This window comes from Lepisma saccharinum, chromosome 10, assembly GCF_977018435.1.
Source record: "Lepisma saccharinum chromosome 10, izLepSacc3.1, whole genome shotgun sequence".
Classification (NCBI taxonomy): domain Eukaryota; kingdom Metazoa; phylum Arthropoda; class Insecta; order Zygentoma; family Lepismatidae; genus Lepisma; species Lepisma saccharinum.
Window position 1 is genome coordinate 69,446,756 of NC_139238.1, and position 24,846 is coordinate 69,471,601.

At 36.9% G+C, this 24,846-nt stretch overlaps 1 protein-coding gene across 1 annotated transcript in view; it reads left to right on the forward strand.

Annotated features, from left to right (window-relative positions):
• LOC145993938 (interleukin-1 receptor accessory protein-like 1-B) overlaps positions 1–23,845 on the forward strand; it is a 197,245-nt gene extending 173,400 nt beyond the window's left edge. The window contains exons 7-9 of the mRNA XM_083129901.1: positions 582–716; positions 15,046–15,203; positions 17,820–23,845. Coding sequence (XP_082986027.1) covers positions 582–716; positions 15,046–15,203; positions 17,820–18,041 — 515 coding nt within the window. The 3' untranslated portion in view covers positions 18,042–23,845. The remainder of the gene's footprint in view (positions 1–581; positions 717–15,045; positions 15,204–17,819) is intronic.
• The last annotated feature ends 1,001 nt before the right edge of the window (positions 23,846–24,846 follow it).

Genomic DNA, 24,846 nt, shown 5'->3' on the forward strand with positions numbered 1-24,846 from the left:
GATTTTTTTTGTAGGGGGGATTACTCCCCCCGAGCCCCCCCCCCCATAGAGACGTGCCTGGTCTATTTTATGTATGTATATTTATTTACCTAGTTTTTCTTGTTGGCTAGGGTGGCTGTAAGGAGACTATATTATAGTTTAGACATAATGTTTATGATGTATATGATATTTCAAAACTCGAATGTTTGAAATTTTGAAACCATTTATTCTTTTGTTTAAATGATGTTATTTTACCACATTTTTCGATTTGACTTTTTTTTCCTTCGTTGTTCTGTTCGAAAAATAACTAACTGAACTTCATTTGCATTATTAAAAATAACAGCAAGCTTTCTGATTTTTTGTAACTTGAGATGAACGATGCCAATTTCCAGAGTGGGGTCGATGGACATGGTCCCCCACCCTCTTTCCGACGCCCATGCCAGATAAAATATCATTCGTAGCCTAGGAAAGCTTCTGCACACTTCACATCATTGTTATTTTCTTTCCAGTAATTTTAAGCTCGAAATCTGTAGCGTAAGTAAATATATTGTTGAAAGTAGAAAAGCTGATTACTTATCTGTGTTTTCCTTTTCTGTTGGTAGACAGCAAGGAGTTCGATGTCTTTGTGTGCTACGACGCTCAGGATGCGGAGTTCGTGTTGGGGACTCTGGTCCCAACCTTAGAGACCTTGCACACATACCAGTGCTTCGCCTACGAACTTCCAATGGATCGCAAGTGTAAGTACATGCACAAGTTCGTTTCCTCGCTAGTGCAGAGTTATGAAGGTGATATAGTTTTAAAAGTGTGGTGCATTATTGGCGGCGTAGATCGGAGATCGGTTAGGTCATATGAACTTTCCAGCCTAACTACGTATAAAAAATACCCATTTATTCCAGGGTTGTTAAAGGTCCATTAACCCATAAATTCTAATGGGTTCTATTGGGTTCCGCTGCAGGACCGGAACCTTCTTTCTCGCACAATTTAAATTCTGTCCAAGTTGCGTATTGTTTCATTGAAAAAGGTTCCTGGACCGAATTTAAATTGATCTGGTAAAAAGGTTCCTGGACCGAATTGAAATACTTTACAGATAAAATGGTTCTTTACGGTCCAGAACCCATTTACGCTTACTCTCCTGGACCGGAATTGAATTTATTTAAAATTCCTGGACTTTTCACAACCCTGATTTATTCCCACATTTCTAAATAACTGGTACAGTTACGGACACTACCGGGCTGCAATGAATACATTGACTTTCAGTGAAATCATTACAACCCAGCAGTGTCCGTGACTGTACAACAGACAGATTCACATTTAGGTGCTAGGTTGGTATAATTTACCTGGAATGAGTGAGGACCTTCTCCCGAAAGGATGCTCTTCCGTTGCCAGCTCTAATTCAACTGCTCTAACCTCGTTCTCTGTTTTCCACCAAAACTACGATCATTCACCTCTCTACGTCAACACCCTTACCACCTCGTTCTTCCTTTTCCACCACAACTTCGACCATTCACCTCTCTACGTCAACACCCTTACCACATCTTGCACTCGCACCATTCCGCATTCTAGCTCTTGCTGATGCTTGCACTTCTCGTTCCTCATTCTTTCCAAACATGCCACACTATTACCTATTTTTGGGGGAGGAGGAAAAGGTTTATCAAACTCTTGCCCTGACTCATTCTCAACTAAGACACTAGGTGCCGGGCTGAATTTAGGTAAAAATGGCAAAGGAAAAAATGGCAACGGAAAAAATGGCAAAGTGAAAATGGCAAGCGGAAAAAATGGCAAAAGGAAAAAATGGCAATGGAAAAAATGGCAACGGTAGAAATGGCAATAATAGAAATGGGAAATGCAATGTATTCTGATTTTATGTGAAAATTGAGAAATTATGTCTATCGTTGCATCATTTGTAATTAAATATAATATAATTTTGATGTCTTAACAATGTCTTTGAATAGATAAATTGTATTTGATGTTCCCAAAAATTATTATTAAATTCTTCATTCTTTAATCTGGTAGAACTTGGGGCACCTATAAAATTACTATAAAATCACATGTTAATGAAAGGTGACCTTTTGAATAATTTCAAGCATGTGAAATGAAACTTGGAGGGTAGCATAACAGGTGTTTTAATTTTGACTGAAAACAAAAGTTTACATCTTGGGCGCACCTGCTGACCAATCACATGTGTTTAATACAAGTATGACTTCACCCCAACCCTTATCTACCCCCAGCACTAATTTGTGTCACTCATTCCGCTCAGGGAGACGAACTTGTATACTTCTTCGAAATGGAAATTGTTAGATTGCAGAAAGGTGGAGAGAAGCTCTTTTTCCTAGGATACGCGTATACAAAACAGTCTGATCTGAAGAATGTTATAAGGTGGAGGTGTGCTGACAGGAACAAATTCAAGTGTCGAGGAATTTTACAAACAAATTCATATAAACAAAATCTTGTGTGTTCCTATGACCATACGCATCCACCTGATTACGATGCTGTAAATTGCTCCTTCTGAGGCCGAAGAACTGGTAGACTACTTTGACGCGACTTACGTATCGGGAAGTTTCAGAAGAGTTGGAACACATGTTGACAACTCGTTGAGGCTCAGAAGCGTCCCTCCACGCTTCCCTCCGCATACTTGGAACACTCACGAGACAACGCTATCAAACAACCCTCATACAAATAACATCTGCGAGGGATGGAACAACAAGTTTTCGCATTTGGTGGGCTACAACAAACATCCTACAGTGTGGAAGTTAATCAGGTGCATCCAACAAGAAAATGCAGCAGTGAAAGCGATTATTCTGCAGGCTGAGAGAGGACAACTGCCAAAGAAGAAAACCAGGAGAATATATACCGACATGCAACACAGACTGCGAAATTTGTGCATTGATTACAGTGCTAACAAAAGAACATTGGAGGATTTCTTACGAGGAGTTTCACATAACCTAAAGTTGCAATGCATGTAAAGTGACGAAATCAATGATGATACATATTGTTAGTTAAATACAGAATTGTAAAGTGACGAAACCTAACGTGAATATATACTTGATTTGTTAAATACTGCATCAATGTTTTTCTTCCCTCCGAATTACATATGATTTGCTTATAACAATTATTTATAATTCCCTAGTTTTGGAACCCAAACACAACCACTGGATATGTACAATAAATAAGAATTGTTGCTGTAAACCAAGTGAAAGTTTCAGAATACGTGCCTATGACTTTTGCCTTTGTGGATACTTGCATCGTTCGCATTCTAAAAAGGAAGAAGAATAAGTCTGTAGTAATCGTATTCTGATACTTTGTTACGTTCATGCAATCATGTAAGATTGATTTCGAACTGTACCACGAACATTTTATTACGTTTGGTAACCTTATTCGGTAATATAGTGTATAAATTATCATAAACTAATTTCACACGTATCAGGTATTGCATTCTTAAGACCTGATGAATACTCTTTACAATTTACATGTGAATTATTTATATCAATTATTTATCATTTGCTTTTCCTTTCTTCTTGTCGGCATTTTTACTTTCGCCATTCTCACTTTTGCCATTTTTTCCGTTTGCCATTTTTTCCGTTGCCATTTTTTCCTTTTGCCATTTTTTCCCTTTGCCATTTTTTCCGTTTGCCATTTTTACTTGGCCATTTTTTCCGTTGCCATTTTTTCCTTTGCCATTTTTACCGGACACCGCCGGGCTTGCCCGAGTTGATAGCTTCCCGGAGATGAGGCCTCCATGCATATGGTGTGTATGACCATTGGCGAACCCAGTGTTGAATGGCCACCGGATTTTGTTTGTTGGATTATTAAACTTATAGGCCGGCCTCCGTGGCGGAATGGTTAACGCAACACGCTACGACGCCAAGGGTCCCGGGTTTGAATCCCGGTCTGTGCATGGGTGTTCTTAGTGAGTGTCCCTTCATCAACTTCATCATGTCGCTACTTATCCTCATCGTCGCCATTAGCCAAGAGAGGCAGGAAAGCGACGCTAAATAACAAAAACACAAACTTCTTATGGGTGCAGATGCATAAAGACCGCCAGAATTTGCGCAAAATGTTACTATTTTAAAGGAAAAAAACATCTCTTAGTTTCATCACAGTGATAAAGTGACAAGCTCAATCTTTGGTCGGAACGGACATATTCAAATTGTACGTCTAGTTCAAGTTATTTGTTACACAGCTGTTACTAGTTACTTAACTGCCATTCAAAACAATTGATTTCAAAGTGGCAGCAAGTGGTTTCTTTAGGTTTAAGATGACGTGCTATATAAATTTAGTTACGAAAATACTTAATATTAACCTCCTTTTTGCTTAATATGGTATTGCCTCGTTTCATATTGCATGGTTTGATCTTTTTTCTGTGTTTCATACATTAGCAATTTTGCCATTGCATGCTTCTTAAGTAAGTGTACAGCAAAAAGCCGCTGTGTATGCACCATAACAGAACCCGGAACAAATATAACCTGTAAACTTGCATGTATCCGATGTGCAAACCTTGGATATTAATTGGAATCAATTTGCCGACTTTCGTGGCCCAGAGGTCGCGATTAACCGAAAATGGCAGAAAAGCGATGTAGCCTAATTCAATCAATCATTTTCAATCGTTTAGGCAAAATTGACAGAAATGCGAAGTAAATCCGAAATACGTATAGGTTTTGTATTTTCACGACCAGCATGATTCTGCATATTCATCTCCCCTCTGCGTACGCCAGTACCAAGGACGCATTTATGTGGGTCCAGGGGGTCCGGACCCCCCCCCGAAAGACTTAACAAGTACTAAAATTAAATAATGAAAATATGCTTGTCTGAACTTAATGGAAGGCAACAGTTCATACGACTTTGAAGGACAATACCAAAGATTTATGCTTGCACACTAGTATTTATGATAATATGCATATTAATCAGGATCTTCACTTTTCTGGATCTAACATTCTATTTTTATTCAATATGTATTTAATCTTCATCTATTTGACATTAATTTATTTGCCAGGAGACTTGTTAATATACAAATTATGCCAATCTTAACTACAGGTAAGCTAGATAATGAATACGAGCGGTTATATCTCAATTCTTAGCGTCCTTTTATCTATTCATGTAATAATAGTGATACATTTATATTTTTTAATTAGTAACAATTTAATATAATTAATTTAACATTAGTATTATTATTTCTGAGACACTTTTTCGGACCCCCCCCGAAATATATTTCTAGATACGTGCCTGACCAGTGCCCTTAAATATAGCATTCCTAACGTAACACGTTGAAACAGTGCAAGTGAATTCTGTATAACTTTTAGTACAAGGGAAATACTATTATCTTCGTTGATTTATGATTATGACGCATGGCGCTTCCAGTCGCCTGTTATCTGTCACATGCAAAACCGCCACCGCGTTGGAAATTCCAGTGTGCAAGATTATCCCCCCCCCAATATGGCTGTTCAGCTATTCCCCATTCTCCTCCTCCCACCCTCTCCGTGGCCAAATTCTGGGAAATTATCGGAATACCACTGGCGCTCAGCATTCCGGGAAATCTGAATCACGCTGGAGTTTGCGGAAATTCGACTCGAACAACAAAAATCGAACCACGAGATGAGCCTTTCCCGGTTTTGCTGAATTCAGCACCGACCAATACTTGCTGCGTGATCGTCGTGTCTACACATGACCGTATGCAAGGGAATAATTTAACTGCTCCAGAATCCGTCTATTCGGTTTAGTAAACATTGTGCATTAATTATACGATAAGCAAACCACAGTGATTGTTAGGTGTTTTGAAAATCCACGAGTAATTTAGAACTTGGTAACAGTTTCACCAGTTCTAGTAATATTTTTCATTGCTACATTATGTTTTATCTACCATATGTGATTATAGAGAAGATAAACTCGTCGCGCAAACATCCGTGGCGGAGTGGTTATCACAGCGCGCTACGACGCCTAGGATCCCGGGTTCGAATCCCGGTCTTGGAATTCTTTGCGAGTGTCCGTTCATCAATTTCATAACTCATCCTCATCGCCGTGAGCCCGACCCTGTGGCTGAGTGGTTAGCACATCGCGCTGCGACGCCAAGGGTCCCGGGTTCGAATCCTGGTCGGGCTTGGTTGTTTGTGAATGTCCATTCATCAATTTCATCATTTCATCACTCATCCCCATCTTCGCAAATTAGCCAAGAGGCACAAAACGCGAAGTAAAATAAACTAAATCAATCAATCAATCAATCATCGCCGTGATTATCCAAAAGTGGCAGGAAAGCGACGCTAGATAATAACAATCAAATCAAATATACTCTCTATAAAACTATGCATGTGAAATGCCCACGCCACAGTTGAAACACATGTTGACCACCTCACTGTGTATGACTTTATGTCCTATAAAACTTTGAAATATGTATGTAATTATGTTATAAAAATGGAAAAATAGGTCACGAAAAATTAAAAATATGTCAGAAAAAATCAGAAATATCCCCAGTAAAGCCAAAAATATGCACAACAGTACTTTCGAATGCCTCATTATACGGGATGTCAGTATCTTCCAGGGAAGACCGACTACGATGGGGGTGGGGTATTAAATGAAGTCAGAATCCTTTTAACCATATAATGTAGTGGGAAAATACTAACAATATATTGTGAGGTTCACTGCAGTTATCCAAAATGTTATTTGCTATTATGTCAGATTTACTCCTTTGTGGAAAGTAAAGCATAATTGGCAGCTCGCTATAAAAAAGGGGGAATTTTTGTTCTGTACTAGTTGGTAAGAAGACGACATCTGCTTTACTGTTTTCGTTCGTAATTACCTTATCCTGCCATCGATAATATGAACTATCCGTTGCGCTAAAGGTACGAATTATAAAATAAAAATAAATAAATTATAAAATAACCGATAATATGCAAGACAATTACGAAATTATACAGAAAGGTGTCTTATTACGAGAAAATTGAAGAAATCTGTTGTAAAAACACAAAATTGGTAAAATATGTCAAAATATGCCTTATGAAGTTTGTCTATTTCGACTGGTTTTCATCATATACTTAAAGATCTCACCCCAGTATCCGATCCGATGCCAAATAAAAAATATGTTATAACATAAAGTCCTACTTATGACTATCAAATCATACAAATATACACTATGTGTATATCCAAAAATAAAATCCTAATACTATGTTCAACACTTTTACCTGATTACGTATAGTAAATCCATACAGGACGTCTCCAAAGTGAGTCCCACTTTTAGCAATTTAATATGCAAATGCAATGGTACATTGGTTGATGTTTTATGGCTTACATGATGCACAAGATGCCCCATGTTTTCCAATCCTGAGATTACATTACAGTGCCTCAATGTGAGCTCCGTGTATGACGAGATAAACATAGATGCGATAGTCCATCTCCTGCCAAACTAAACAATATTTTAGGTGTCACTGTCGCTTCTTCAATCTTCACTCGGAGGTCACGTGAGAGACGGCATGAGCAAATTGTCCGTGATGTGCTCCCACAAGAAAATTACATGGCGATAATTCAAAATGAATGTCGCAAAATAATTTCTAAAGCACCAGAAAGCGCCATATTGCGTGGAACTGCGTACAGCACCTCTCGTGGCCAACAGGACTAACTACACTACAATTAACTACACCGACAGAAATCAGATGGCGTGGTCTTCCATGCGACACATGCATCCGGATATTATCGGCCTCAGAGGGACCTAGATTTTTCAGGGCTTTTTTATAAAAAAAAAAGTGTTATCATCTATATTAATTTTCGATGTTATTTTCCCCAAAATTCGTGATTTTTTTTGGGACAATTTCTACGCCAAATTTACCTAAAATTATACCTTCATTATGCTTTTAAACTAGTACTGTTCGCAATTCATACGTTGGAAACTATTTTCGAGTAAGTTCCCCCCCCCCCCCATTTCTCGTGCGACAAATACCGATGTTACGACTCTTGTGTATCGATAGGTGCGCACCCGATCTCCGCCAAAACCACACCACATCGCTCGGTCATGCCAAACGTTTCTCGTATGACAAATACCGATGTTACGGCTTTTGCGTGACGTTAGGTCAACAGTCGATCTCCCGCCAGAACCCCGTAGCTTTGATCGGCGATGCAAAACGTTCCGATAGACGGTGAAAAACTGTGGGAAAAATCCATTTGCAATTGGTCTCATATAGCTTTCGGAATTATTCCAGGTATAATTTGCACCAGTGGTTTGGGGGGAAGATAATATTTTGGAAAATGTGCATGTTATACACACGTAAATATTGTTCGTTTTATATTTTAAGCCTAGAACACAAGAAATGTTCCAAGTTTCCTGGTACTTTTAGTTTTTTAAGCACGAAACGTGTTGAAATTCGCGAAGAAGGTAACAATTCGCATTTAATGCTAAATTCGCCTTATTTCACGATGTCGATTGCATGCAAAATATGTTTATAACTTGCTAGTGTAACGGCCGCGGTGGCTCAGTCGGTAACGCGTCTGACTACCATGCTAAAGGTCCCGGGTTCGATCCCCGGCCGGTTCAAATCCGGGAACTTTTCTAACGGTGGAAGCGGTCCCGGCGCCTACCCAGCGTCGAATAACATGGGTACCTGGGGGAAACCCTGGGGGGTAAAGGCGGTCAGGGGCGTGATGCTGATCACATCACCCCCACTCACGACCGGATCAAGAAAGTGTGGGGCGTTACCCCCCACACCCCCTATACGCCTTCATGGCGTGGCGCTATGCACAGGGGAACACTTTACCTTTACCTTTTACTTGCTAGTGTAACAATTAAAATTTTTCTGTGTTGGCGCATTTGTGAAATATCAGAAGTACCAAATTATATTATAGACTTGCTGTAGCTACATTTCGTTTGCTCCAATAGCAGTTGAGCCTGTTTTTCTGGGTTGCATTCACATATCTATCTTATATATAAATGGATGTATGTGTGTGCGTGTGTGTGTGTGTGTGTGTGTGCATGTATGTATATTTGATCCGGCATACTCGAACGCCTGGAGCAATTTCAACCAAACTTCGTAGTTTGTACACGTATCACTTGCAATTTGGAAATAATACTTCGGGGGGGGGGGGGGGGGGTAAGACACCCCTGGCACCCATGGGGGTGGGGTGGGAAGGGGTGACATGTAAAAATAATCGAAAACGCCGATATTCCGCACAGACAGATATCCGTGACTCTATGCAATCCCGCACAACGATACTGTTTCTCGGGTTGTCTAACACTAAGGCTGATATGACACTGTGTTGTGAAAACGAACGATATTAGTGTGGAATCCATAGTTTTCGGAGTCGCTCCCAATGCCGTTCAACTCCAAGTTCATCACCTATCGGCATGGGGGTGAGAGGGGGTGGAAAATAAAATGACCTAGATTAGTGTCGCATCCATAGTTTTCGGAGTCTCTTAAACTTATCGAGGACATTCACGATCACATTTAAAATTAGTTACATTTTACACTATAGTTAGAATTCATTACTTTCCTGTCTAATACAAGATTAGGATCAATAAATACCCGGCAACGCCGGGTAATGAGCTAGTTCAGGATAAAAATGACTTTGTTCGGAAAAACGCTTTTATGTACAGTCACCGACAATAAAAATGGGACACCTAGATCCTGAAATGTTCGTTCGCTTCCCTTCAAGGTGCTGTGTGTGTTGCCTAGCTCTACGGCGATAAGTCGGATTTTAATAGCAAATTTTCAATGAGGATTTCTTCTACAAACGCCGTTAAGTTAGGCAACACACAAAACGCCTAACGGGGAAGCGAGCTTTTCAGCTGGGTGTACCATTTGTATTGCCGCTGACTGTACCTTCAATGACGTATTTTTAAGGTGGTGTCCGGATCCATCCCCCGAAAACTTACCAAGTAATGACCAGTGTTGCCAACAGCACGAGAGAAAAACGGGCTAAATCGCACCCAAAATGGAGCTAAAATTCACATCCAGGGGGCTAGATTTACAAATCTTGGGTGTTTTGGTTCAAAATTTCTGAAACTCAAGAACCACAACTAATCAACTGTCAAGATGAGGGGCATACGCTCAACTAAATTAAATTTTCTTACCTTAAATAATTTATTTCCCCCGTAAATTGTGGTGCAGTAAATTACACAAAAGCGTTACACATTTTCGGCATATTCCTCCTTCATATATATGCACACGCACACTCACACACGGCCGCACACACGAACTAGTCTCTGGTCGAGCCTGACTGTTACGAACGATTCGTCGATTGCGCACCGCATTTCTGTGAACTTTCAAGGACCAGATGCAATACAACTGAACAAAGATTCGCATTTTCTGGAATCGACGCTATCCGTAATTCGCCTCGGGCTACACAGCATATCAACACCAGAAACAAGGGGATAAAGTGAAAATGTGCACTTGCTACCTGCTCCCCAAGAGGGGTCGCAGGACGACCTTGCAGGTGCAGAGGAGGGTCGGTTAAGTGAATTCTTCTTTGCAGTTTACATTACTGAAAATACCAAAAAACATTTCATTACTGAAAGGGCTAGATTTGTAGCAAGATTTCTCTCTGTAGGGCTAAAAAGCCCCTTCGGGCTTTTGCTGAATTTTGGGGCCGAGTACGTACTCAAAAGGGCCAGTTCTGGCCCCAAAAGGGCCAACTTGGCAACACTGGTACTGACTTTCAATAATGAAAATGTACACACTTGTTTAACATTTGTTGTATGATCGAGGGTTACTGGGAAAGGAGGATTATATTATTAGGATCATACGGCTTTCAATGACAGTACTAAAGAAGATTTATGCACACTTCTACTTATATGCATAAAATATTAGTCAGAAACAGATCTAATATCGTTTTTGTTCTTCAATAAATATTCAATTCTTTATCTTTTTGATATTAATTTTCTTGCCAGGACAGTCGTTTTTATTCAAATTTTGGTGAGCTTAACTACACGAAAGCTAATAATAACACGAAAGTATTAATCAATTTACATATTATGAATAGACTTATAAATTATATTAGCTTATTAATTTAAACATTATTATTATTGGGGCCTCCCCCATGGCGCAGTGGTAGCGTCATTGCCTTGTAATCAAGGGGTCCCGGGTTCGATACCCGGTGGAGGCATAAGTGGTTCGGATCCCACTTTAAACTGTAGGTCCAGTCCCGATTAGCCTTACTGTGCATAAAGTGGACTTAAAACACCAACTCAAACCAAACCAATTATTATTATTATTTCTGAAGCAATTGGTTTTGACCCCTCCCGAAATATATTTCTAGATATGTTCCTGTCTTAAGCACCTACATGTATATGTATGTATGTATGTATAATATATTATTGATTGATTTGGTGTTTTAAGTCCACTTTATGCACAGTAAGGCTAATCGGGACTGGACCTACAGTTTAAAGTGGGATCCGACCTCCACAGGGCATCGAACCCGGGACCCCTTGGCTTCGTCAATGAATATAATATATATATATATGTGTGTGTGTGTGTGTGTGTGTGTGTGTGTGTGTGTGTGTGTGTATGTGTGTATGTATGTATGTATGTATATATATAATGTATGTGTATGTATGTATATATATATATGTATGTAAATCGAGACGAGAGCGAGAGACTGCCTCCTCTTGTCACCGTTCCTAATAACAACATCTAGGAGAAAGAAAATTGGACGTCGCCATAATTCTCCTTTCCTGTTTTCGTCTCCAGGGTTATTTTCCTCTGATTCACATTTCACGGAAATTCAATTAAACCAAAGAAAGGCAATTTAACGAGTTGAGTCCTGTTCCCGAGTGAATTCTCCAAAGGAAGAAGGAATAAGCCATCAAATGAACTCGCAAATTATTAGCGACGTTCCAAGAATTTCATTTTTCACCATGTCTTGTTACGAATTCAGTTCCCTCCCCCATTGAGTACTGAATCATTTCAAAGAAAGAAATATTCGAACTCTGAAGAGCTTCTGTATGAGACCGGTTGAAAATATGTATAAGTGTATATACATATATATATAATGTGCGATGCAAATAAATAAATAAATATCTTCTATCTATATGAAAATGGATGTATGGGTGTGTATGTATGTTTGTTCCGGCATAACTCTCGAACGCCTGGAGCAATTTCAACCAAACTTGGTACACGTATCACTTGCAATCTGGAAAGAACACTTTGGGGGTAAGACACCCCTGGCATCCCTAGTGGTGGGGTGCGAATGGGTAACATGTAAAAATAATCGAAAACGACCGATATTAAATTCCGCAGAAACAGATATCCGTGACTCTATGCAATCCCGCACAACGATACTGTTTCTCGGGTTGTCTAACATTCAGGCTGATAACACCCGATATTAGTGTGGAATCCATAGTTTTCGGAGTCGCTCCCAATGCCGTTCAACTCCAAGTTCATCACCTATCGGCATGGGGGACGAGAGGGGGTGAAAAATAAAATGCCACAATTAACCTAGATTAGTATCTAATCCTTAGTTTTCGGAGTCTCTAAGCTAATTGGTGACATTCACGATCACATTTAAAGTTAGTTACAGTTTACTCTATAGTTAGAATTCATTATTTTCCTGTCTAATACAAGATTGGGATAAATAAATACCCGGGCAACGCCGGGTGATCAGCTAGTGTGTGTGTGTGTGTGTGTATATATATATATATATATATATATATATATATATATATATATATATATATATATATATCAAGATTAACTGCATTTATTAAGAATACTCACAAGCAACGTAACACTTTACATTATAACGAAACTACGTTCCACACTCAGTCTTGTTTGCACAGACTATTACATAGCACTCTTACATATTACAAACAGTAGTTTGTTTCTTCTTCCTCTAGGAGGCAGCACTACATTCCTCCCAGAGTTACAAAAAAATTAACGAAGGTAACCGTTTATGTCAGGGGGTACTTGAACCCTGGTCGCCCTCCTAGGCACATGTGGAGTCCATGTCCCTCACACACCTGTAGAACTGCGGTCGTCTAGGCGGTTGGGCGTCTGACTGCCACGCGGGAGTCCTGGGTTCGATTGGGTGATGTAAGGTCGGAATTTTTCCTGCTTTGTCCCCGCATAAAGCGGCTCTGGGGCTCACCCATCCTCAAATCAATGGGTACCTGGGGGCAACCCTGGATGAAGACAGACAGAGCGTAGTGCTTATCACATCCCTGCAAAGTGGACCCCCCACTCCTCTAAATGTGCCTTCATGGCAGGTACTATATGCATGGGGAACTTTACCTATATACGTTTACGAGTTTGCAAGAATTTAACTAACTGCCCAAAATTTGAAATACTAATCCTGCAAATCTACTCAAAATTGCGCCCGAAAAGGGTTAAATTCTCTCATATGCCATAAAGAGACACGCAGGAAGGGATGGAGGGTAGAGCTATACATATTCTTGGTCTCTGCCATAGTGAAGGGTAAAACATTAAGTCAAAGAATATGTGAGAACTTTACTGAACAAAATGCGAAGGAGAAACTTGGGAAATTCATTTTTCCATATTCAGATGTTTTCAAAATGTTCCTACAGTTTATATATCCAAACCGTGCGAAATATAAAAAATCTCTACAATGTGTCAAAAATGTGCAAGTATAATGAAATTAGTAATATGATATGTTTGTAGTCTTGAGGCATTTTCTTCATCCCTCTGCTATTTTGTGGGATTCCTGACAGTGAAAAAATAATTTGCTCAAGTAATTAAATTTCCACAGTATTCAAAAATATTCTCATTTACTGAAAAAAGTAGCCTGCAAAATACAGATAAAAATTACCGAATTTTTGGAGAAATTCTCTTTTGAATGTTGTCTGAAAACTACTTATAACTGCATTATTCAACAAAAACATTTGATGCAAAATTATGTACTCTAAACAGAAAACACCTAATATACCTCAAAATATGGAAAAAAATGTGTGACATGAATTTTTTTATATAAAATTCCTAACATTGTAATTCACCTACATTGTAATTTTTGTTTGACTGCATACAAAAGGAAAAAAGAATGTAATTACATAAAAATACAAACCTTTGATATGACTTGCCTATTAGAATTCAATTCTCACAAGGTATATTTTTCAATATGTAGCCCATTTGTATGAAATAAATGTAATTTGAATCCGAATTTCTATTCGTTTCACAAAGATCAGAAATGTCAATAGTTTAATTATCACTTTTCTACCTTAAAATTAAATTCTAATAATATGTACAATAAAGAGTTACGAAGGTAGCACATACGTGCATTCTCAGAGGATAGGTAGAACATTTTTTCCCCCCACAGATTTTAACAAAATTAATTTTAATTTCAGCCTGAATAACACCTAAAATCACTGCTGGCGATTAGGGGGGGGGGAGCACACCATGGCCTCTTAATACTAAGCCTTGTCTAACAAAAAAGGTAAACTGTTTTCACCCCCACTTTTGGCACCCAATATTACTGCCTAAAATAGTTCATTTTAACACTCCAACAATTTTGAAGTAGGGCTGCCTTTCAAGAACTAAGTTTACAAATTTGTTTCACGATAAACAATAATATAAGTTTATAGGGAAATATTTATAAAAATATTTTATTTGAAATATCTAAGATGTATTGTTGTTAATGCTATCTTGCAATTTTGCTGTTTGAGCTTTGTTTGTGAGTACACTTTATGTACAGATAAGCTAATTGGAATTTACTTTAATTTTAAAGTGGGATCCAAACCACTATGTGCCTCCATCAGGTATCGGAACTCAAACTCCTTGATAACTCTGGGGAGATCGTGCAAATTTTACTGTAAATTATATTAATGTAAGGTGAAGTGTAATGTTTTACTGTAATTCTATTATTATTATTAAACCTCATGTCATCGTCATGTAATCTGTAATCAAGGGGTCCCGGGTTCGATACCCGGTGGAGGCTCATAGTGGTTCGGATCCCACTTTGAACTGTAGGTCCAGTCCCAATTAGCCTTACTGTGCATAAAATGGACTTAAAGCACCAAATCAACAACAACAACATTGCCATGTTGTCATGATCATTACTTTAATTACTTTACACTGTACTTTGGCAAGTAGGCTGTGTACTGCAATTGCATAAAACATTATTAAGTATTGTTTTACATTTTCACAGGGCCTTCCAGAATATGTACAACAATTTTAAGGAGCCGAAGATTAATGTTTGTACTATCTCCAGCTGCGGTGAAACACAATTGGACAACGTCTGCCCTCTGCACCACACTAGAAGATTTAATGAGGTTGCACAGCAAGATAATATGCATAATTACCCAGGTAAATATTATTCTGATTATTCTTAACATTATCATGGATTTTTTTTATTAAAGTATTTAGATTTGGAAATAATTTTCATGTGTGATGGGTCTTGTTTGCCCACGGAGCACAAATTAAACTTTTTATCTGGATGGGGAAAGGGGGGGAGGCATCCATTACTGGAATTATGTGTAAACAGGAAAATTACTATACTTGCATGAAAATCCACTCCCTTTTCAAGTAGAATTACTTAGACTCGAAATGGACCAGAGCATGGATTTCATGTGAGAAGGCAAAGTTTTGCAATGACATAGATTTTGTCGTCTTATAAACTTCTAGCATGAATTTGTTATTGCAGTGCTTGTTTTGTTAAGCTAACAATGACTTAACACTTAAAATATTGTTGAATATTTCTTGATAATAAACTAGGTGCATACTGTCAGTTTTGCAATAATCAATCTGGTGTAGGTGATTCATGCTGATGGCATTCAAAAGTGTCAAAAAGATACTTCGTTCATGAATTAAGTTTTAATTGAAACTAATGGCGAAAATAATGTTTGAGGTATATTATGATTATTTCACCATCTAGTCCAGAACGTGAGTATGGCAAGGAGAATAGTACAACCAGAATTTTTCATTTTTTTGATCAGTTTTTGTATCAAAATACTAGTATTTGGTATTAAAAGATTGATTGATTTTTTTATCCTTTTTATCCACAAATATACCCGAGATGATTTCTTGCTTCATCTCGTCATTTATTATTGCTGTGTGTATTATTTGATATTTTATGATTTGTGTCTTCTCCCATCTCTCACATTACTAACTCCGGTGTAGAGTGAGAATAAGTCCTGTCTCTACTATAAAAATAACCCATGCCACAACAGCCCGTGAGAGCCAGAGCCTACCTACTGACTGCCAGCCTTACTCCCATCCAACAAGTTACGGGGTGATGTGTGGTCATCAGGACAACCCCCCAGTCGTTGTTGTGTTTCTGTGACCAGGTTACGCTACTCCTTCAGAGCTCCCCGATTTCCTCACGATGGTGGGTGGCCTCCAGTCCCATACACAGGCCGAAATTTCAGGATACGTTGTTACACTTCCCTCAGGAGACTCGAACCTGCACACATCCCATAGCCGGAGCCCATAGACCCGCACAGCCACAGCGTGGGACCCTGTCTCCACTATGATTTTTTGAAATTTTTTTTCACCAGCTACTTCACTCTTACCATCACTTGTTGCTTTCAATTTCCTGTTTTTGCACCACTCAGATTGAGACTTCTTGTGAGCAAGACATGAACTGCAACCAAAGTATTCACACCACCCTGTCTGTTGAAAGCCGATCTAAAGTTACATGAAATACTGTATTACAAGTTAGGTTTCCTTGATCATTAAACTTCTCAGTAGCAGATGCGGAATAATCCTAATATAATTCTTTTTTAAGAGTCCACTCGCATCATCTCTTCTTTTGTTTGTTGAAACCACTGCCAGGTCATTTGAAGCAGTATTTGTTTTTTCACTCTTATGGGGACTTCGTGGCTGTGCAATTCAGGGTTCTGACTTTTCCTTTTGTGTGAACAAAGAAATATTAGGTCACTGTAATTGCACAATGTCCTTGTGCAATAGAGTTATGTGACTCTCCTTAAAATTACGGCTTCACTGAGCCCTCTCAGGACATACTGTCAGAAAATGACTGATAATATCTTACCTTTTGCCAAGGTTTATTGATGTTTTATCATTAAGAACACTCACAGTTATATAGTGCCACTAGTGTCACATACACAATCCCAATGCAATAGAACTTTCTCTTTTAAAATAGTCTCCTTCACAGATTTTGCATCTTCACTCTGTCCCCTCACACATTGTTGCCCTAGAACTCATTCAAGAAGAGACTCTCTCGTTGACAGACTGGAGTGTACTAGAAATTTCTCGGCACCAGAAATGGCTTCAGCTTCTGGTTTTGAGGTCCAAGGATCTTAAGACACTTCTGTTTATTGCATTTAATCGACATGAAGTCAGAAACTATAAATTTTGTAACACAAACAACAACTTAAAACAAACCAATAACATGTATTGTGGAAAAATAACAAATAGAACATATACACATTAAAAAATAAAGGCGTAACAAGATTTTTCAGACATTTATGTTCATACATACAAACCCCACATTAAAAAAAATAGCTTTTCATAAACCTAAAATAAGAAAATAAAAGCAGCTTCTCAAAATTCATGACAATTAGATGCAATAAAAATCTGATGAAATAGTTTTTAGTGGTATCAGTTAGGCCTTCTGAGATGTAACCTTTTCCCTATTGTATGTAGCAGTTGGCTGACCCCCTTAGCACATCGCACTATGACACCAGGGATTCCAGGTTCGAATACTGGCCTGGGCATGGATGTTTGCGAGTGTCCATTCATCAATTTCATCACATCATCAGTCATCCCCATCTTCACAAATTAGCCAAAAGTGGTACAAAAAGCAAAGTAAAATAAAGCAAATCAATCAATCTATGTAGCAGTTAGAATTAGTTATGTTATGAGTAGATTGTGTCATAGAGAAGGAAGTCAAATTCTTATAACTGCCCTACTGTATCCTATTTCATTAATTTAAGAGTTAATTATTTACTATTTTCATTGCAGGATCTTCCCAAATGTGACAGCTTGAAGAAAGAGCAGGGAGAAAATTTGAAAAAAATTCTACAACTAGTTCACGTTGTTGAATACAGAGGAACTCAATGCGGTAGCCAAAGATTTTGGAGCATTCTGCGCTTGTGGCTTCCACCTCGACGATCGGATGGAAGTCTTGCCAAGAAACAGAAACGACGTACCACATCCCACGAGAGCTTGGAAGTTTTGGTGTAGAGAGAGGATACTTTCATTATCTTTGTGTGCATCTGATTGTATGTGGGTGAATGTGTACATGAGTGCGTGTTTGTATAAGTGAAGCAAGTAACTTTATAAGAAATGACACTGTGATGATGAATAATAATCCCTGAATCATTTTTTAGTAAAATAAAAATACTTTTTATGTTTTTATGTGTGACACTTGGAAGTGTGATTTGTGTTTGATGTGTGAGAAAAAAGGTGCATGAACAACTGGCAGAATTGTTTTCTGTCGTAAAACTCTAGCCAGAGAGGAGAAATCAAAAAAATTGACTTCTAGTATGAGAAAAAGACTTTGAGAAATGATAATAGTCTTTGTATTATAAAATAAGTAAAGTATTACAGACAATTATTCACTTCTTTTCCCTTTCTTTAGGCATGTTTGTGGAGATGCCAGATCTTAGGAATGCCTAAGCATGACTCAAAATTGTTTCAGCCAGTGTAGCTAAGTTTGAAATTTTTAATTCTCTGCAAGGTTTACAGTGTGGAGTTGTGATAAAAGTCACTACAATTTCTTTATTTTCTGCATTCACTAATTTAAATACCATAAACATAGAAGATATGCTTTAATTGAAGAAGTGTGTTATATGGTTAGGTGCCACATTCCAATTTACTATATGTAATAATATAGTAACATGTTTTATTTAACTATGAAACTGATGGATACGATTTGTATAAAGTAATGCAGACAAAGTGCGTACATAGCACAAACTTCAATTTTAGTAAATGACCTTCACATTTTGTGAGAATTGCAACATTTCAAAACCAACAGTTTGAAGGCCTCACTGGCTATACATGGGGCATTCAACTAGATGTCCAAAAATAAAACTATATACCACAAATTGATTTATTGCTTAATAAAGGTTACATTTTCAGGTAGAACTGCCAATTTTTCTTTATTTATATAGAACTCTCTTCTGTTCCTTGTTGTCAGGATAAATATCCATGTGATATACAAATCCAGTCTTTATATTTTATGTACCTCTAGCCTTAGTAATTACTCTACATATTTTTTTCTCTGTTTTTGATCTTTACAAGTTGTGGTTAACCCTTCATGGATCGTGCGAGAAAAAAAATTACATTGATAGTCGCGCATGGTGTCAGATACCAGGTTCTTAAAATATGTTAAATTAAAGGTCTAAAATGCCAAACTCTCAATTAGTGTGATTAAATCTTTTTCTGCAAACAATTGAGATTCTATAAAACTATGAAATGTACATTTTAGTTAATAAATTAAATGCACAGGAAAAAATAAGTAATTTTCCACATAATGAAAATTTCAACGTTACATGTGCGACCATAAAATTGGAAACATGAGTTTAAGTTTTTGTTTTCAGTCCACTTTACACACAGAAAAACTAATCGGGACTGGACCTATCCACTATGTGCCTTCACTGGGTATTAAACCTGGAACATTCTGATTACAATGCGATGACGTTACCACTGCGACATTAGGGAGGCAATTGAAAAAAATACTTTCTTTTGCAAATAAAATAACTTGTGATTCAAAATCTTTTTAATCTTTCATGGCACTCTTACAAATGTTACGCTGATGCATCTCAATGGTCATTTGAATCAAACTGTCCATGTATTGAGTCATTTTCCATCAAAATTTCCTGGAATAGCTGTTTTATCTGCTCTTCTTCCAACTTTTCAGCAATTGCACAAGTATCACAGTTTAAGAGGAATCACAATATCATAAAGATGCACTCTTTGTTAGTTGGGCACAGAATGGCAGACCGGATTTTCATAAGAAATTAGGTACGCCCATGGTTGATCCGACTAAGAGACCTGGGGCCTTCAACAAACTCCTCCTAGTGGCTCGAATATGTAACTAACACTGAAAAGAAAGTTGTGGTCTAAAAGAGGAAGGTCAGAAACTCCGTTAGACAGAGTGAGGGTGTTGACAAAGCAGTCAACAATAAATGGTATTAGAACCACACACTCGGAACTAGAGACCATGCACGACCAACGAAGGGTTAAAACAAGTATTCACTGTAAAATAATCTTTGACTGCATGATCATTTAATAATAATTAATTTTAATTTCACCATTCAGTGAACAATACTGCATTCCACATTACAAAATGGTGTCAAGATGCATGAAACATATGGCATACATTAAAGTATTGAAATAAATTATGAACACAAAGTTTCATAAAATGTGTTCCACAATTTTAGTATCTGCAGAATTTCACTTGACTATTGGTATCTCCACACATGTGTAATAGTATAAGTAGTAATTATTTGAATTTTGTTGCATTTATAATGTATTTTTGTTATTAGAATAGTGTAATTACCGATTGTTGTATGCCTAATCATAAACATACAGGGTATGTGTGTGTGTGTTTGTATAGATATATGTATTTCTACGTCAAACGTTTGCTGTTGTATTTATAATTGTCATTTGAAGTGACCTATTTGGTGGTTCTGAACAAATTTGTGAGACTAGTGTAGTAACACGAAAAGGAACACAATCATTGTCACAAAACCTACAATTTGTAGAAACCTTTGAGTGAAGCATTTTTGTAAGAAACTAAAAATGAATATTATACAAATGTAATTGTTAGGGTAATAGTTTTGATCATCCATGTGCATTAAAAGGCATCAGTTATTGCAAATGTACCCGTAACATACACCGAAGAGTTATTCCATTCTTTACAATTGGTTCATTTATGATTCTGTTTCTTGTAAATAATGGTATGAGGGTTATACCAAAAGAAATGAGCATTTTTTTCCTAAATTATTGTGTTGGATTATTGAAAAACCAAGTGCATAACCTTAATATATATTCTTTTTTGTTTACTTTTCAATATAATTTCCACTTCTTTGTACACATTTTACCCATCATTCTGGAAGTTTCAGTATAATATACCTCTGCATAGAACTAACTGTTCCAGCCTGTGGAAGACACTGACCCACTGTTTTCTGAATTGCCTCCATTGTCTCATAATTTTTGCGTTGCATCTGATCCTTCTCAAATCAAACAGATGCTAATCTGATGGTGCCAAATCAGTGATGTAGGAGGGGTGTCTTAACACTTCCAACACTTCTAACACTGCACATATTTCCATAGCCACGTCAAAGTCTCTGGTGAATTTCTTCTTTGGGATTTCCTCCTTAACAAAATAAATCAATAACATCACGCTTACGAAACGGAATATCGATGTCCGCCATTTTATTAGGAGTAATTCTGACCACATGATGAAAACTGTGGCACCACAACAGATGGCACCACCTACCACACAATGCTCTTTCTTCTGTTATAAATTTTCTTGCAAAAAAATAAATGCTTATTATTTTTTATGTGACCCTCGTGACCCTCACAGTAGTCAGGATTGGTGAAGTTGTAGCAACCACATTTTACATTTAATAAGAGAGAAAAACTAAATATGCTGACCAAGGCAGTAATTTATTTTATTAAAAACATAAACTAAACGTAACGTTTATATAATGCCCTGTTTTTGTATCTTGTTACTTTTGTACTTGATACAGAGTCTGAAGAAGACCTTGCTAGAAGGTTGAAACGTTACGTTTAGTTTATGTTTTTAATAAAATAAATTACTGCCTTGGTCAGCATATTTAGTTTTTCATAATCATGGAAACAAGGCTTAATGGTGTTTTAATAAGAGAGATTGTAAGGAGTAGTACTGGTAGTTTACACTAGACATACTGGTATCAACAATGCTTCAAGATCTTGTGCACAACAAAAATAATTTTATTATTTTCTCTCCATTTCTATTATGCCAATAACAATGTATTTGATTTAATAAAGAACAAGTGTTGTTTTTGTAATGAGAAAAAGTTGGACATTCAAATGTATCGAAGTGTTGTACACAGTATTGTCATAGTATATAATCAGACTGAGTTAAAGATTTGTAGTTAAAGTGACTTATCTTGCCAATTTTACAGTGTTCTATACATTATCGATGTGGTATATTTGACCCCATAACTTGTATACTATTTAAATAGCTACTTAATCACATGTCCATGGTTAATGAATTTTAAAAGAAGTAATCTAAATGAAATGTGTAATGAGTGTGTGCATAATATAATGTTCCATCTGAGACAAATATGATATAATTTGGTAAAATCTTAATTATTCAGCTTTTTTCTTAAGATACCTCGAATGGTGTGTTTTGGCGATTAAATCTTCATTGCAGTAAAACATCCTGGAAAAGCATGTTTTATTGTGTGGATTGTTTCTGATTTCTAGCGTAAGTGCAACAAGAATAACATGTTTTTATATGTTGAATTCAAACATCAGTTGAACTTCTAAATAGATAGGATATGTTTCAACAATAAAGTCCACTTGATGCAACAGTTTTCTTGACACTAATTTATGACTGTGCAAATATATAATTTCATCTGAAAAAATTATACATGTTTGTGCCTGTTGTATAAAATGTCTATAATATGTTCATCAAGTAATTGCTGTTCTTGCTCTTAAGAAGAGAGTGTTCTTTTGATAAAGGCACTGTTGGCATTAACAATTTTCCATTCCAGGGTGTTATTTATTTGTTTCATAGAAAATTATTTGATTCACTTAACTAAATTGATGTGTCAAAAGAGAATTTTGCAATATTTAATATTATTAATTTTTCTATGGCAGTAAACGCAGGCAATATCTATGATTTCACTTTGAAATTTAAATAAATAATAAATCATTTCCTTACTACATAGTAAGTTCATTTTTAAATGAAACAAATCATTCAGCAATAAATAATGTTAATGTTCCTCAATTTTTACTGATAGCAAATATCATGATTGTTTCTATGCAAGATCCTAAATGTAGGGTGTAGAATTTTGAAAGTCGAAGTAAGATAATATTGTTAATTTACATTGAAAGTAAGTTTAAAAGTACTATTAGCAAGTGAAAGACGTAATTATAATTAACTTGTAGTGTCAATAACAGTCCCTACCATGACACCACCCATCTATAATTTATTACTCGTGCTACTGTGTAGAACTGCAAGTGTCTGTTACTTCAATAAAAAGGAAGAAATCTAAAGAGGGAAGGTTTGAAGATGATACGTGCAACTTTTTATGTTGTAAGTGTTCCAAGTGTTGAATAAAAATGGGAAACAGTTTAAAATTGAAAAATAAAAGTTATGTGGAAAAGTGCCAATGTATATTACTACATGAAAAGAATCAAACTACAGGAACTGAATCATGAAAAATGAAATCTTGAACTGAAATTTTGTATCAAGACAGGGGCAGGACTACTTATATACAGTATAACCTGTCTGGTGAATAACAGTGTCTATCAGAATTTTTTCTTTTATATTTATAATTAGGAGAGTTGAATTTAACATATTTATATTTCAAATGAAAACATTTGAAAATAGCATTGTAACCATTGTTTGCATTGTTCTACAAAAAGAAATACACATTTTGTGAATATAATAACGATTGACATAATTTTATATTCATAATATAAATGCAGAAAAAGAGAGATTTAGTCAAAGTATTCATTTACAATGTATATAGAAATTAATGGTGCTCATTGTGTAAAATCATTATCATTAATACTTTATAATAACAGTGATTATCTTATGTGCCCTCTTTCATGGTTAGTCATTAAATGGCATTATGTTTATTGCACTAAGATTGATTCATATGTTTTCCCATTTATTTTATTATTTACATTGAGTTTTGATTGTGTGCATGTGTGTTGCTTTTCATCCATTGTGATAGATACTTCATATACTCAAATGTATGAAGAACAAACCGATAAGCATTTTCTTTGTAATGGTTACACTATATAAGAAATAAAAATCTATTCATTAAGTCTGAATTATCAGTATTGATTTTACTTAATTGAAAACCCTACAGTTCTAAACTTGGTTTTTACTACACTGTAACTGCTTTGAATAACTCTAGTTTATCTTGATATCCTAGTTTCCACCACAGTTCAAATGGATAATAGATCAAATAGAGTGCCACACACGTAAATTTGCCGTTGCGTAGAAACGAATTTTCGTTTCGTCTCCCTCTCTCTTAGCATCATGTGTTCTACCCTGCTCGAAAACCTTCGCTATTGTTGCCATATTGTCATTCCATTCCTGGACACACTCGCGCAAACATCATTGAAAACAATTGAATAGCGCTCCAGCTCGCGGTTCCCACCGTTCGGTAGGGACGGTAATGTGGCAATATAGCACAGCGTAGTGGTTGCTTCTTTTATGCAGTGCATGTTCATTGGCTATCTAGTAACTAGTGTTGCCAACTGTAATAATGAAGCACGAAAGGCAGGTAAAGTGGCGGTGAGTTTTGTTGGATTGGAAGCACCATATTTTTATTTTATACTAAGTATTTGACCGGTTTGACGTTGTGTGCGTGTATTGCGTGTGTGTATGTAAAAGTGTGTTTTTGCTAATGAACGTTAAATTCCATAATGCCTCCAGTTCTGTCGAAGTTGAAATCAAAAACCTTGCATAGCCAAGCTCGAGAAATTCTAAGCAACGTGCACGCGTTCATGAAGGCCGCGCAGCTTATCATCTAGTGGCAGTATATGTACTTGTTATTGTTGTGGAAGCCGGCATCCTTTGTAAATGTACAACAAAGGCAACCGAGTGTCGCCGATCTCAGAGAGGAAATAATAATACTGCTTCAGGAGGAGTGTTATGGTGCAATTGTAGCGGTTTAACACGTTGGCATGTTATTATCTGCCGTTGCAGTTCCATACCAGTGTATACGGGTTTTGGGAGTGAAAAGTTAGAACGCCACCAGTGCATTAATGCAATGAAAAATAATATATATATATATTTTTATTTTGTTTGAAA